We start from the raw sequence: 14,844 nt of genomic DNA, 5'->3' as shown, positions 1-14,844 counted from the left end.
ACTAGAGAGGTTATATACTTCTCCTTATAAATGTTAACCAGTTGTCCATCTTGAAATAGTTTTCTAATAATCATTATTATCTAAATCAAATTTATTCCTTGAGGCTCAGTGGTAAGTTATAGTAAAAAAACTTTTAGGAAGTAAATTCTGGAAGAAAACTTCTTTAAGGAACTAACCTAAATACATAGCTGGGAACAGTTTATTTATAGCCTATTTGTCGTTACACTGCAATGTGCTTTTATTAATGGTCAAGTTGGAAGCTAGAACTCTCAGTTCTTGAGTTTTCCCTAACATTTATCTGTTATATATCTGTTTTATTTGTGTTACTTTTCTGGGATGATGATGTAACCGAGGAGGGGAATGCTGGCAAGAAAAGGTTCCCATATTATTCTTCCAGAATTTTTCTTTCAGGAAGCCATTCTAGATTAGTCCAGAACCTCTAAGGGCTGTTTCCCACAACTGCACTCTGTTGAACTTCTCTAGCTACAACAATCTTGGGATGGCTTAGAACTTTGTCAACCCTGAATTGGTCTTTCCCTCTGAAGGCTCTCTGTAAATAAGTGAAACACAAAAAAAAAGGCAGTAGGTTGGTCAGAGGAAACATGGTAGGTCTGGATAACATCACCAGTAATGACAAGCTGACGGTGGCTGACAGTCACTACCTAATCCAATAACTAACTCCTTTCGTAATTGCTGGCATAACGTGGAAAATGCTCCTCTAGGGTAGGGTAGAGGAATATTTGCTTTTCATTCCTTCAAAATATGCTTGCAGGAGCAGGCAAGAATGTTGATCTGTTCTAAACAAGGAGAGAAAGCCCAAATGTGGAATAAGGTCTGTCAGGAGGAAGCCCAATTCAGAGTAAAGCATGGAATCAGTCACCACAATCTGCCAAATAAGAGGGTAATTAGATGTGTTTGAACTCTTCAGGGCTTTATGAAGACTTCGCTTGCTTGCTTTCTCTCTCTCTTTCTCTCTCTTTTTAACAGCAAAGCATCTTGGAGCTTTGCCCAGAGAGCAAATGGCTACTAACCAGATGCTATTAACTCCCAGGAAACTCATCAAGACCATTAATGCAGACAGTCCCAAAGAGAAGGGACCCCTGTTTCAGTGCCACCCAGTCCACCAAACTGCTCTCACAAGCCAGCAAAATCTTATTGCCAAATCCACTGTGCACTTTGGGGTTCTCAGACTCTACGTGGACGTGATTACAGAGCACTGTGGTAGCTAAAGTTTGTTTTTCTAGCACTTCATTCCTTTCTCTTCTTGTGGTAACAGGATCCTTTCATCCTGTGGGGAGCCATCCACATAGCTGACCCTCTCCTGACCCTACCCCTGCAATGAGTGGCAGCTGTTGCCGCTGCTTCCTCAGTATCTCCACCACCACTACCACTGCCATTATCATTACCATCACCATGAGAGCTAACATTTATTGAGCACTTACATGTCTAGCACTGTGGGTAAGCTTTATCTGTATCATCTCATTTAAAGAAATGACCTATGTGATAGCCACTGTTACTTCTCACATGTTAGAGTTAAGGAAACTGAGGCAGAGAAGGAGTATGTAGTTTGCTTCAGGGTTGCACAATAAGTAGCAGAGCAGGGATCTGGACTCAAATACTTGGTTCCAGAGGACTGGCTCTTAACCACTGAGCTTCGCTGCCCCTCTAACAGTCTAATCTCTGGCTATAGAAGTTAATTCAGGGAAGTTTACCTGACCCAGGCAGGGTCAACTGGATATATGGACTCCAGGACAGGGAAGGTATTCTTCCTCTGGGGTCTACACAGAGAAGAAGGCAGAGCTCTGATGACCAGGTTTCAGGCTCTTGCATTTAGCTATGCCTGGCATCAGCCTGGACCAAGGGGAGATTTCCCAGTTACATAAGCCTTTTGCTTGAGCTATATGAAGTGAAGTTTCTGTCACCTGGCGTCCTCGAAACTTTTCACCCCCTTGTTTGGTAGATCATATTCTTTCCTGGCTCTTTTCCTCTTTCTCTGACCATTTCCTCCCTAGTCTCTTTTCTTTTCTTTTTTTTTTTTTTTTTTTTTTTAAGATTTATTTATTCACGAGAGACACACACAGAGAGGCAGAGACACAGGCAGAGGGAGAAGCAGGGTCCCTGCGGGGAGCCCGATGCGGGACTTGATCCCAGGTCTCCAGGATCACACCCCGGGCTGATGGCAGCGCCAAACCGCTGGGCCACCAGGCTACCCCTCCCTAGTGGGCTCCTCCTTGGCTTATCCCTCAAGCACTGGTGTGGCCTGGCCTCTGTTCTAAACTGTCTATTCTTCCTTTCTCACAGCAGTGCTCCTCCTCAGCATCCCACAAACATTCTGAGAGGCTTCCCCGGGGGAATGTGCTCCTTGTGTCCACCCTGTTTCAGAATCATTGTGATACTGAACCACAGGTACTCACGTGAGTGCAGCCCTCACAACACTGGGGAAGAAAAAAGTTGAGACTCAACTATTCTACAAATTATTCTTGGAAAATATTATCCATTTCATAGCTCGAAACTATTACCAGCAGTCTGATGTCCTGTAAATCTTTATTTCTAGCCCCAAAACTTCCCCACACTTTAGGACTGTGTATCTAATTGCCTGTAGGATAATTTCATGTCAATAAGTACCTCAAAATCAGTATGTCCAAAAGCAAACATGTTATCTTCATTGCAAACATGTTCTTCTTCCTGAATTCCTAATCTTATTCATGGCATATTATCTATGCAGTCAACAAAACTGGAAACATGAGTGTCACCAGTGGATTGTTCTACAAATCTTCATAGAAGTAAATATTCTACTAGATTGTAGGGAGCTAAAATACTAAGAAACACACCTTGCTTTTAAGGATTTTAGTTTCATGGGTGGATACCACATAGTGATAATCATCTCTGTGTACTGAAGGTTAATTCAAGATACTGAGGAGAACCTAGTCTACTCTGAGGAGGAGCCTAACCTAAATCATGAATGAGTATTAAAAAAAAAAAAAAAAAGGGGAGTGGGGAGAGAAAGAGGCAGTAAAGTAGGAGGAAGAGCATCCTAGAAAATGGGAATAACGTGTGTGAACACTCAAAGATATTGGGGGGGGGGGAAACGACTGATGAAATGCTATTATACTAGCAGCTTTCGTTTATTAAAAACTTGCTAAAGCTAGGCACTACTTAAAGTGAAATACATGATTATTCCTGTCCTAACACCAAGCCTACAAGATAGGGATATGGGATAACAACCTCATTTTTACAGTCAATTAAAGCACTTACAGAATTCAGAGAGGTTAAATTACTTTTCCAAGATCATACAGCTAATAAGACATGGAACTAGCTCTGGACCTAGGCTTCCTGGCTCTAAGCCAATATCGTTTCTACCAATCCACGTATCTTCTCAACCACTCTAAACTCTTCTTTATGTTCACTCTCCACATCCAGTAAAATATCAAATCCTGTTGAGTTTTCATATTTCTTAAGTTCCTCCCATTCCAACCATACTTACCATCAGAAACCTAGTTCATTACCTTTCATTTAGACACTAATAAACTCTACTTGCTCTCTAGGTATATAAAAACCTGTGTGTGTGTGTGTGTGTGTGTGTGTGTGTGTGTGTGTAACAGAAAGTCAATTCAGAACTACCTCATTTTCCCCATATGAGATCCACCAACTTATCTGTAGGTGTTTTCCTGTTCCGACTCTTTTGTCTTCTTTATGGTCTTTTCCTGGGAGATCCCACACACTCTACCATCCATCTCTGAGTATCATCTCTAAGGCGCTGACTCCCAAATATCTCTATCTACAGCTCTACTATCTCCCATGAATGAACACCAGATTTTTTTTTTTTTTTAGAAAGATACGGCTTTTTTTTTAAAGATTTTATTTATTTATTCATGACAGACACAAGGAGAGAGAGAGGGAGGCAGAGACACAGGCAGAGGGAGAAGCAGGCTCCATGTGGGGAGCCTGATGTAGGACTCGATCCCGGGACCCTGGGATCACGCCCTGGGCTGAAGGCAGACGCTAAACTGCTGAGCCACCCGGGCTGCCCAAACACCAGATTTCTGTGTTCAACTGCCTACATCGTATCTCAACTTGTATATCTGACAGGAATACCTCCTGCCCCATTAAAATGTGAGTATTATGAGGGGCAGGAGCCTTATCTACCTTATACATTTCTGTATCCAATGCTTAATGCTTGACACATACTAGGTAACCATTTCCTGTTTCTTGATTGAATAATGGCATGCAGCTCTGGGAGCCAAAGACTTCCTGAATGGAGCTGGACTGTCCTAGGGGGCCTTTAAGAATTCGATTCTCTGTGGGTTAACTGGGCATTTCTGGAATGGAGGAAGGAGTAGAGACCGGCTCTAAGTCCCCTCAGTGTGCCACAGTTAGCCCTACTTTTTAATAATGACCTGCTTGGGATATGAGAAATCCCTAAATACTATGCCTGTACGGACAGTGTTTGTCAATTCTGCCTGTGTAGAATCACCTGGGACACTTCTATTACAAAACAGATTCCCAGGCTCTGCACTCTCCACCACCACACGTCCCCTCCTAATTCAGAATCTCAAGGAGGAGAGGCCTGAAAATCTGTATGATAAACAAATGACTCCAATGATTCTTTTTTTTTTTTTTAAAGATTTTATTTATTTATTCATGAGACAGAGAGAGAGAGAGGCAGAGACAGACAGAGAGAAGCAGAGACACAGGCAGAGGGAGAAGCAGGCTCCATGCAGGGAGCCTGACATGGGACTCGATCCCAGGTCTCTAGGATCATGCCCTGGGCTAAAGGCGGCGCTAAACCCCTGAGCCATCCACCCGGGCTGCCTGACCCCAATGATTCTTATTGAAAAGGCTGAGGAAGACTACTATAGAAGCTTCACCTATTAGGCAATGATTATTGAAAATGGCTCAGCTTGCTGGATAGCAGTATCCAAACTTGCCCTTAGCTCTAAGTCACACACCCCAGAAATGATTTATAAGTTGCTCAAACAACATTTCATTAGTCTTATTAGAGAACCAGAGGTCACCAGGAACTGGAGAGACTTAGACAACATGTCATATTAGGCAGACCTTTTTTTTTTTTTTCAAAGATTTTATTTATTCATGAGAGACCCAGAGAGAGAGAGAGAGACAGAGAGAGAGGGGCAGAGACGCAGGCAGAGGGAGAAGCAGGCTCCATGCAGGGAGCCCGACACGGGACTCGATCCCGGGTCTCCAGCATCACACTCTGGGCCGAAGGCAGTGCTAAACCACTGAACCACCCAGGGATCCCAAGCAGACCTTTATTGTATGGAAAGGACCTGGTTTTGTTTCCTTGGCACAAAATTGTGCCACCTCATCACTAATTTCCCATATGTGATACGAGTCTTTACTGTGACATATCACTGTCAGCTCTCCTCACTTTTTTCTTTAAAGCTTTTTGATAACCCGAATTTTAGCTTCTCTTTCCAAAAATCCACTCCTCTTAACTATCAATTCAAGCAAGCTGCACATTGAAGCTTTAAAGATTTGTCACTCCCTCTGTAAATCTCCCCCAAATTCTTCCTGTATATATTCTGCAGATTGAAAGTTAACAAGGCAAAAAAAAAAAAAAAAAAAAAAAACCTAATAAACTCCATAACCTACTCCTGACTAAGGAATTCAAATGACAACCAGTAATTAAAGTGAATGACAGGTACCCTTCCAAGAATCTGTAAGCCTTAAAGGCAAACTTATTTATGGCCATAACCTACAAAAAGCAGAATTTCTCAAGTGTCAAGTGATTATACATCCCCAAACTGTAATTTTAGCTTACCTCAAAGTCAGGTCTTCGAGAGGTAAGAAGGGATAGGATCAAATGAAAAAAAGTAGATAGGGACATATTAGGAGAATCAAACATTTCAGACTTTCTCCTCAAAGAGTAATGAAACACCAGATGGTAGCCACACTTGTGGTGAGCAAAGCATAACCTACAGACTTGTTGAATCACTATGTTGTATCTAAACTAATGTAACTTTGAGTGTCAACTGCATTAAAAAGATAAAAAAAAAATGTTTAAGGGAGGAAAATGGTAATGAAAGAATAGAGAAACTACATCTAAAATGACAAGGGAGAAACTCTCTGGCCTTTATTCCTTCGTTCAGGAATCTTTATAGCTTGTTTCCTGCAGCGTGATGCTTTTCCACGTGAGGACAAACAACATGTATCCCTCTGAATGACTTCCCTTGCCCCATAAAGTGTCAATGATACTAAAGAATCACTAAGAATTGGAAAAATGCTGAATTACCAGAAAAGTGCTTAGATGAGAGCAAACTGACATTTGGAGTCACATTTACATCAGCAAACATTTCTGAATCTATAACTAAGAGCAGAGGCTAGTAAACTGCGGCCTGGGCTATAAACCAAGTCCAGCCCACCAACTTGCTTTTATAAGTAAAGTTTTATTGGAACATAGCCACTCTAAATAAATAAATAAATAAATAAATAAATAAATAAATAAATAAATAAAAAACATAGCCATTCCATTTATTAACATATTATCTATGGTTACTTTCCCTCTATAATAGCAGAGTTGAGTAGCAGAAACAGAGTAAATGGACCACAAAGTGGAAAGTATTTACAATTAGGCCCTTTATGTAAAAGGTTTGCTAAACCTTGATCCAGAGAGTGTCATGTACCACAGATGAAAACTAGGCTGGCCCTGCTCCTATTGTCCCTCCTCCAACACACATCGCTGGAGAATAGGTATAGACATCTGCCTTCCCCGTGGACTTCACAAAGGCAGTGTTGACCTGCCATGAGAGCCAGCAAACAGCTATACTAGAAATGAGAAACCAAATATTCGGTCACCAGAGCTAGCTCTGTGACTCATCCATTTGGTGTATCACTTTTGAAAGTCCCCCAACATCTAAGTAATTTTACTTTGAGCTATTAACTTGCCAATGTTTTCTTAATTGAGGCATATATGACACACATTATATTAGCTTCAGATGTACAACATGATGATTAGATATTTGTATATACTACAAAATAAACCCCACAAGAAGTCTAGTTAATATCTCTCACCATACATAATTTTTTTTATCATGAGAACTTTTAAGATTTGTTCTCTTAGCAACTTTCAAACATGAAACACAGCATTTTTAAAAAAAACATTTTATTCATTTATTCATGAGAGACACACAGAGAGAGGCAGAGACACAGGCAAAGGGAGAAGCAGGCTCCATGCAGGGAGCCCGACGTGGGACTCGATCCCGGGTCTCCGGGATCAGGCCCTGGGCTGAAGGCGGCGCTAAACCACTGAGACACCTGGACTGCCCATGTAAAAAAACATTTTTAAAGCATTAGAAAAAGCCAGGTATTCTTAAAAGCACATACTATTAAGTCACACTTGTAATATCATTTAAATATCTTGAAAAATCGGGACACATAGGCTCCCTGAGCCTGCTTCTCCCTCTGCTTGTGTCTCTGCCTCTCTCTTTCTCATGAATAAATAAATAAAAATCTTTAAAGTAAATAAATAAATATCTTGAAAAATCATATCTGTATATAAAACTATGGGTTTTCTATGAAAGAAATGCATGTTACTAAATGGCCGCAGATTTTTGAGCTTGTTTCATCGAAAACTGAGATGGTATACAGAAAATTAAGACTGGTAGATTGTAACCATTTATCTTTACATTTTCTCTCCAACTATCCTACCTTTTAGGTCCTACCAGAGTTAAGACCTTTAAAGGTAACATCTGTTAATGCCTTGAGGGCAACATTCCTGCTGGGGCAAATCTATAAACACTCCATTTGCTGAAAAAGAGCTGCAAATCCCACACTAAGCTTTTTACCTCAATCATGGGGCTAGAACTCCGACATTAGCTAAGCCTAAGCCATGGTTAAAGCTCTCTAGCCATGCTATCAACAGAAGAAATGAATACTTTCAGAACTAAGGTAACCCTTAGATTTCAACTGAAAGAGGAACAATTATTCCTGGAGGCTCTCTGTAATCAAAGCCATCACAGGACTGACTACTTTGATAAAAGAGTTGAACCCAAGTGCTTTGAAGACAATGTTATGAGATTGTCATCATGGTAATGAAGGGGTCCCAGGAATGCTTAGGTTGGAAATTATCCTTTTCTTAAAAATGTTATTAGTTGGTCTTGAATATGTTAAAAAAAAAAAACTTAGGGAAAATACCAGCAGAAAATTCACCAGAATATTAAACAATCATTTCCTCTGAGTCGTATAACTTTGGGCAATATTTTCTTGTTCTTTATAAGCACACAGAATCCCTTTATAACAAATATTTTCTAAAAGCTGCCCCCCCCAATCATTTCTATCCTGAAATAAAACTCATAGATATAAAACTTAGCTTAAATCATTTTATTCTATTATTTTTTAAAGATTTTATTTATTTATTCATAAGAGACACAGGCAGAGGGAGAAGCAGGCTCCCTGCGGGGAACCCGATGTGGGACTGGATCCCAGGACCCTCGGATCACACTGAGCCGAAGGGAGACGCTCAACCACTGAGCCAACCAGGCGTCCCAGCTAAAATCATTTAAAAAAACAACAATAAATCATGAAGAAAACAAAAGAAGTTTATAATAAATTATGTATTTCAATGTATAAAGTCTTGGGCCAATACTACTAGATAGTATAATGAACTAGTCAGAGGCTTGGGCTCATCACAGATCGCCATGAAAACAGAAGTCAGATGCAGATCTGCAGAACGTGTTTTATAACAATGCAGTTATACAATACAAGTGTCAGTGCTGTCCGGAATGAGTAAAACTAAAACTACAGTTTTTCCTCAGTTTACACGGCAGTTGAATTCTGCCATAAAATGTGAGTTTATACATGAAATCAAGTTTGGTTTTGGACTCAGACAACAGATGTTGTCATCTATGACTGTCCAGGAAGATAGTTAAAAGTCAGGCAAGCTGCAGGGACAACTGCTATATGGGACACACTAGGACATCTAGCATCTCTAGCCCCTGTCCATTAAATGCATGTAGAACATCCCCCATCACTGTGACCCTTCAAAGTCCCCCCATGACTGTTTAGAACCTCTAGAAATGTTCCTGCTGCTCTTGAGAACCACTGCTTTATACTTTTCTATACTTCATCTATTTTCTATAATGAAATATATTACCTTTACAATCATAAAAAAAGTTCCAGGAGAGTTTCAAGCTCATCAGTGTCCCTCCAATGCAGAGAGAGGAGGTCACAGGTCACTAACACAAACTAATACCTTGAAGGCAAACTGAAGCAGAAGAAAGAAATCGGAAGAAAAGTAAAAGGTCAAGGGGTTAACTGTACTACACTCACTAGTTAATAAACCTTCCACATCTTTGGATAAGAAGTTTGAGAAAAGCCCAAACAGATACCTTGAAGGTCAATTTATTCTATCTTAAGAAAAGATTTCTGACTAGAGCAGAATTTACTGATGTAATGGGACAGTGGGTCCAAAAATTACAGGGTCTCAAAGGAATACATGTGAGCTTTGATTACTGAGATTTCCTTGGCAACAGCACGACCTAAAATTAATAGAGTCCTTAAAAGGAAGATGCCAAAAGAAACTCTGTTGGTTTATACAGCTTGGGCTAGAGCAAGGCACTGTATGACCCATATATAGAAAATCACAGCATCTGCAGTATTTTAAGAAACTACAGTCGCAAAGCAAGAGCAAATGTACAGTGAAGGGAAAGATCCTTTCAGGCTAACGGGGAGTGAACCACTCGAGAAGATTCTTTAGTGCACACTGGATAGAAGGCAGCTTCCCACACACAGAGTTGGTTGGTTGCCATCTCTCAGTCTCCATCTCCTTCCTCGGGGCTGCCCATTGTCATCAATTGTACAAATCCGGGACAGCCTGCATTTCTTCATGTGAATGCCTGCCAACTCCCACAGGCTGGCTACGAGAGGACTGTTTATAACAGCCATCACTTATTAAATCTATCCTATTTTTAATACCCTTATAAGCATTTTTATATAACCAAATTTCTCAGACGCCTCAAAACTCTCAATTTGAGGACAAACTATCCTGTTCTCTTCATTTTTTTTTTTTTTTGATCTGGCTAAAGATAAAGAGGCTGAGGGAGGAAAACCTATATTTTCTTATCCTTTCACTTGATTAAAAAAGGAAGAGAGGCTTGCTTAAAAAAAAAAAAAACCCACAAGGTTGTGGTTGTTATACAGTATACTGTGAAAAATATTACTTTACTACATAAGTAACTAACCCTGATAGCTCTGTTAGCTCACCTACGGTGTCTTTAAACTTAGTCGAACTGTTCTATCTCAACAGTGAAGTCTTGCCTGGGACATACCTTACCATATTAGGTAATCAAGCCCCAGAGAGGGGAAAGCAAAAACAGTCCTAGTTTTTTACCTAAAAGGAGAATGGCAAAATATTGCCCAGTGGTGGAGAGTGGACAGAAATTCACTGGATGTTTCCAGCAGATTAAGGGGCTTCACAAGATTAAGTAACAAGATGAAAAAGATATGGCCTGAGAGAGGGGACAAGATCCAGCAAATAGCCAGAAGCAAAGCTGTGAAAAAAATAGAGCAATAGCAAAGCGGCTATTTTATTCAAAGACAGATAGCATGTACGTGTGTGGGGGAGGGGCGGGGAGTAAAGATCTACAAAACTAGAACTGCTGGCAGAGAAAGATAAACGGGAGGGGTAACTAAGGCAGAGAAATGAAAGTCTGCTTGATTGACAGAGAAATTTGCAGGGGCTTGATTTGATCAGGTGCTCAGAGTTCCCAGCAAAACTGAAAATGTTTAGTTCTCGTTTCTTCCCTTTCTATTCATTACTCAGTTCTCCTACTTCTGCAACCCCTTTTAAAACTTACTTCTCGGGATCCCTGGGTGGCGCAGCGGTTTGGCGCCTGCCTTTGGCCCAGGGCGCAAGCCTGGAGACCCGGGATCGAATCCCACGTCGGGCTCCCGGTGCATGGAGCCTGCTTCTCCTTCTCCCTATGTCTCTGTCTCTCTTTCTCTCTCTCTGTGACTATCATAAATAAATAAAAATTTAATAAATAAATAAATAAATAAATAAATAAATAAATAAATAAAACTTACTTCTCGGTCACCTGGGTGGCTCCACGGTTGAGCGCCTGCCCTCAGCTCAGGGCATGACCCTGGGGTCCTGGGATCTGGTCCCACATCAGGTTCCCCGCAGGGAGCCTGCTTCTCCCTCTGCCTGTGTCATGTCTCTGCCTCTCTCTGTGTCTCTCATGAATAAATAAATACAATCTTTTTTTTTAAATAAATAAAATATTTAAAAAATATATAAAATATCTCAAAATTCATCAGGCACATTTTCAGAACATAGACATTATACTGGAATTACAGAGGAGCCTGGACTACTTCTCTGACTCTCCAAAGAATCCATTATTTATGGATAAATTAATAAATAACTTCAAGATCACATGATTCTCACTGGGTGTTACACTGTATATTGGCAAATTGAATTTAAGTTAAAAAAAAAAAAAGGAAAAAAGATCACATGATTCTAAGGTCAAGGAATGTATTCTAAAGCCTTACACTCATACAGATTTAGGAATCTACAGATTGGGATGCCTAGGTGGCTCAGTGGTTGAATGTCTGCTTTCAGCTCCAGATGTGACCCCGGGGTCCTGGGATCGAGTCCCGTGTCGGGCTCCCTGCATGGAGCCTGCTTCTCCCTCTGCCTGGGTCTCTGCCTCTCTCTCTGTGTCCCTCATGAATAAATAGATAAAATCTTAAAAAAAAAAAAGAAAGGAACCTATAGATTTGGAAGACAGCATGAATGAATCTCAATCATCTCTAACTATTTAAATGTATTTATTTTCACTTTATGACTTTAAGAGGTAGCTACCATGATTATCCCTACTCTATAGATAAGGAAACTGAAGTTTCCTCAGTTTCAATTTACCCAAAGTAGTTAAGTGGCCCAGGGAGTCCATCTAGCTCCTGGGCTGCACTCTTAAGTACTATGCGATACTGCCTGTCACCACAGTACACCACACAAGACAGATAACAGACACAAAGATTCACCTGAAGGTAGTACAATAGCCATGGACGAGGAACCCAGCTATGTGGTCCTGGCAAGTTACTTACTATCTCTGGGCTTAGTTGTTATCTTTAAAATAAGAAGTTCCAAGATTCAGCCTATAATAGCTATTCTGGCCATCACAGAGCTAACTCAGAGTTTAGTATACGATAGCACTCAAATAAGTTTTCCAAAGAAAGCCTCTTATTCTCAAGTGGAATGGAAGCGCTACTTATTCAAAGATGTAATAAAGCTGAAGGAGATTAGGCAAAGCAAAGGGGACCAAAAGCGGAGTCAACGTAAAAGATACACCTGCAAATATGGTTAATCAATAGAATTCTTCTGATTTAGCCAAAAACAGTCATATTCACATTCTCAGAGCTAAGTGCTGGGATTCATCAGTTTCCTTTGTGGTTCTTCCCCACTTCCCCTTCTCATTTTGAATTTTAGAGAACCCCAGGGCTCTGTCTTTGGATTTCTTCTCTGTCTACTTTCATCCTCTTGGTGATCCCATTCTATCTCATGGTTCTAAACACAATCTGTACATTTGCTGACATTCAAGTTCGTATGTCTAGTCTGGACCTGTCACCTGAACTTCAGGCTCCTACTGCTAAGTCTTCTCTTAACATTCCCACATGGATGCCAATCAGACATATTAAATTTAACAGTCCTAAAATCAAAACTACATGCCTGCTCTTCCCTTCTGTAAATCCATTCCTTCCACAGTCTTCTCTGTCTTAGTTAACAAAAACTCTGTATTTTCAGTTGCCTTAGCTAAAAAAACTTCAGTGTCAACCTTGATCACTATACTTCCCCATGCCCCTTAACTTTTTCACCCTATATCCAATCCAGCAGCAAATTTTACTTGTTCCAATTTCAAACTACAGAATCAGAATCAGAATCTGAATCTGAAAACTTCTCAGTATCTTTACTACCCACTATCACTTTGGTCCAAACCACCATCAGTTATTCCCTGGATAATTATAATTGCCTCCTAACTGATGTCCCTACTTCCACCCAAACCCCACGGGAACACATTCTCAAAATAGTAGGCAGAGTAATTTCTTAAAATAGAAGTATAATCACCTCACTCTTCTGCTCCAAACTCTACAATGGCTATTCAGATCAAAAGCTACAGCCCCTAAGAGGACTTACCAGTCTATGCCATTGGGCTCTTCTGCTCATTCTGCTCTACCACGTTGGTCTTTTCACCGGTCCTCAAGTACATCAGGCACACTTCCACCTCAAATCTCTGCAAGCGCTGTTCCCACTGCCTAAACTCTCTATTCCCATATGTCCACATAGCCCCCCATCTTACTTCCTTTAAGTCTAGGCTCAAATGATGTGTTTTCAGCAAGGTCTATCCTGACTATGTCAACTTCTTATCCCACTCAAGCATTTCTGATTCTTTCCTATCCTACTATTTATGGGCTTTCCAAAAACACTTACCACCTTTTCACATACTATTTACTTCATACATTTATTTCTTGTCTATATCTTCCACTAGAATGTAAATTCCATAAGAGCAGAGCCTTTTTTTTTTTTAAGATTTTATTTATTTATTCATGAGAGACACAGAGAGAAAGAGGCAGAGACACAGGCAGAGGGAGAAGCAGGTGCCCGGCGGGGAGCCCGAAGTGGGACTCTATCCTGGGTCTCCAGGATCAGGCCCTGGGCCAAAGGCAGGCATTAAACCACTGAGCCATCCAGGTGCCCCCAAGTTTTATTTTCTATTAAAGCTTAGTTCAAAACTAAGTTTTGCCAGCAAGTTTCTGAATGGTTCTCTCTTTTATCTAATTTGAAAATCTTACATTTAATGGCTTACTTCTTTTGGAACACTTACCAACATATCTCTGCGGTAGCATGCCACCATTTATCTAAGACAGATACCTTAATGTCCATGAATTAGTAATTCCTGAACAGTATCTCCTGTACCAATGCATTTTGATGGGTCATTACCAATCCAGATCTACTGGTTCCATTCTGGACTGGGAAAACTACATTGCTAATATTGAGGGTGAGGTTTCAGTGATTTTGTTCAGAATGAGTGCTACCTGAAGGGAAGTATTTTGTATGGAAATTCTTACTTCCTGTAATATGTAAGTGCCTACCTACATCAAAGACCAAAGAATGCTGACATTCTACCCACTGTGTGAAACTGAACACTCAGAGTAGGCTTTTTAGTTGTCTTTCAAGAAGACATTCCTGGGGCATCTGGGTGGTTCAGTGGTTGAGTGTCTGCCTTCAGCTCAGGGTGTGATCCCGGGGTCCTAGGATCGAGTCCCATATCGGGCTCCCTGCATGGAGCCTGCTTCTCCCTCTGCCTGTCTCTCTCTCTGTCTCATGAATAAAAAAAAATAAAATCAAGAAGACATTACTTCACTAAGGAAGTGAGATGCTCCTGGCAAGCCAATTTGAACATTTAATCTGTTAAGTAAAAACCAAATGGATAAACAGGGAATACTGCTGGATATAAGCCCTGATTTCAGATCTGTTTCACTAAAATCAAATAAAAAGGTGCCTGATGCAGGGTACAGGATGGGTATTCAACTAGCAGAGCTCTCATGTCCCTGAATACTTCTTAACTTCTTTGGGCCTCAATTTTCTTAACTGTCAATTGAGGTCCCTAACCCAAGTTATCTCTAAATTCTCAAAAGTTGGGAAGCAAGTAACTTTGCTACACTAAATTGGGTTCTTTAACAATTCCTTTAAAACAGGGTGCCTGGGCAGCTCAGTGGTTGAGTGTCTGCCTTTGGCTCAGGTCATGACCTGGGATGAAATCCTGCACCGGGCTCCCTGAATGGAGCCTGCTTCTCCCTCTGCCTGTGTCTCTGCCTCTCTCTGTGTCT

General features: G+C 40.7%; 1 protein-coding gene across 15 annotated transcripts in view; it reads right to left on the bottom strand.

Annotated features, from left to right (window-relative positions):
* The window catches only part of PPP1R12B (protein phosphatase 1 regulatory subunit 12B), a 205,943-nt gene that overhangs the window by 63,829 nt on the left and 127,270 nt on the right, over positions 1–14,844 (bottom strand). Inside the window, exon 21 of one of the 15 annotated variants that reach the window (XM_077902519.1) lies at positions 7,113–7,280. The exons of 13 other annotated variants lie outside the window; for them this stretch is intronic. In XM_077902519.1, the coding sequence (XP_077758645.1) occupies positions 7,128–7,280 (153 nt within the window). In that variant the 3' untranslated portion in view covers positions 7,113–7,127. Of the gene's footprint in view, positions 1–7,112; positions 7,281–10,795; positions 10,973–14,844 lie in introns of those variants that run through there. One more of the 15 variants, XM_077902518.1, reaches the window with a different exon arrangement.

This window comes from Canis aureus, chromosome 6 (assembly GCF_053574225.1).
Source record: "Canis aureus isolate CA01 chromosome 6, VMU_Caureus_v.1.0, whole genome shotgun sequence".
Classification (NCBI taxonomy): domain Eukaryota; kingdom Metazoa; phylum Chordata; class Mammalia; order Carnivora; family Canidae; genus Canis; species Canis aureus.
This window is presented reverse-complemented; position numbering and strand designations above follow the sequence as displayed.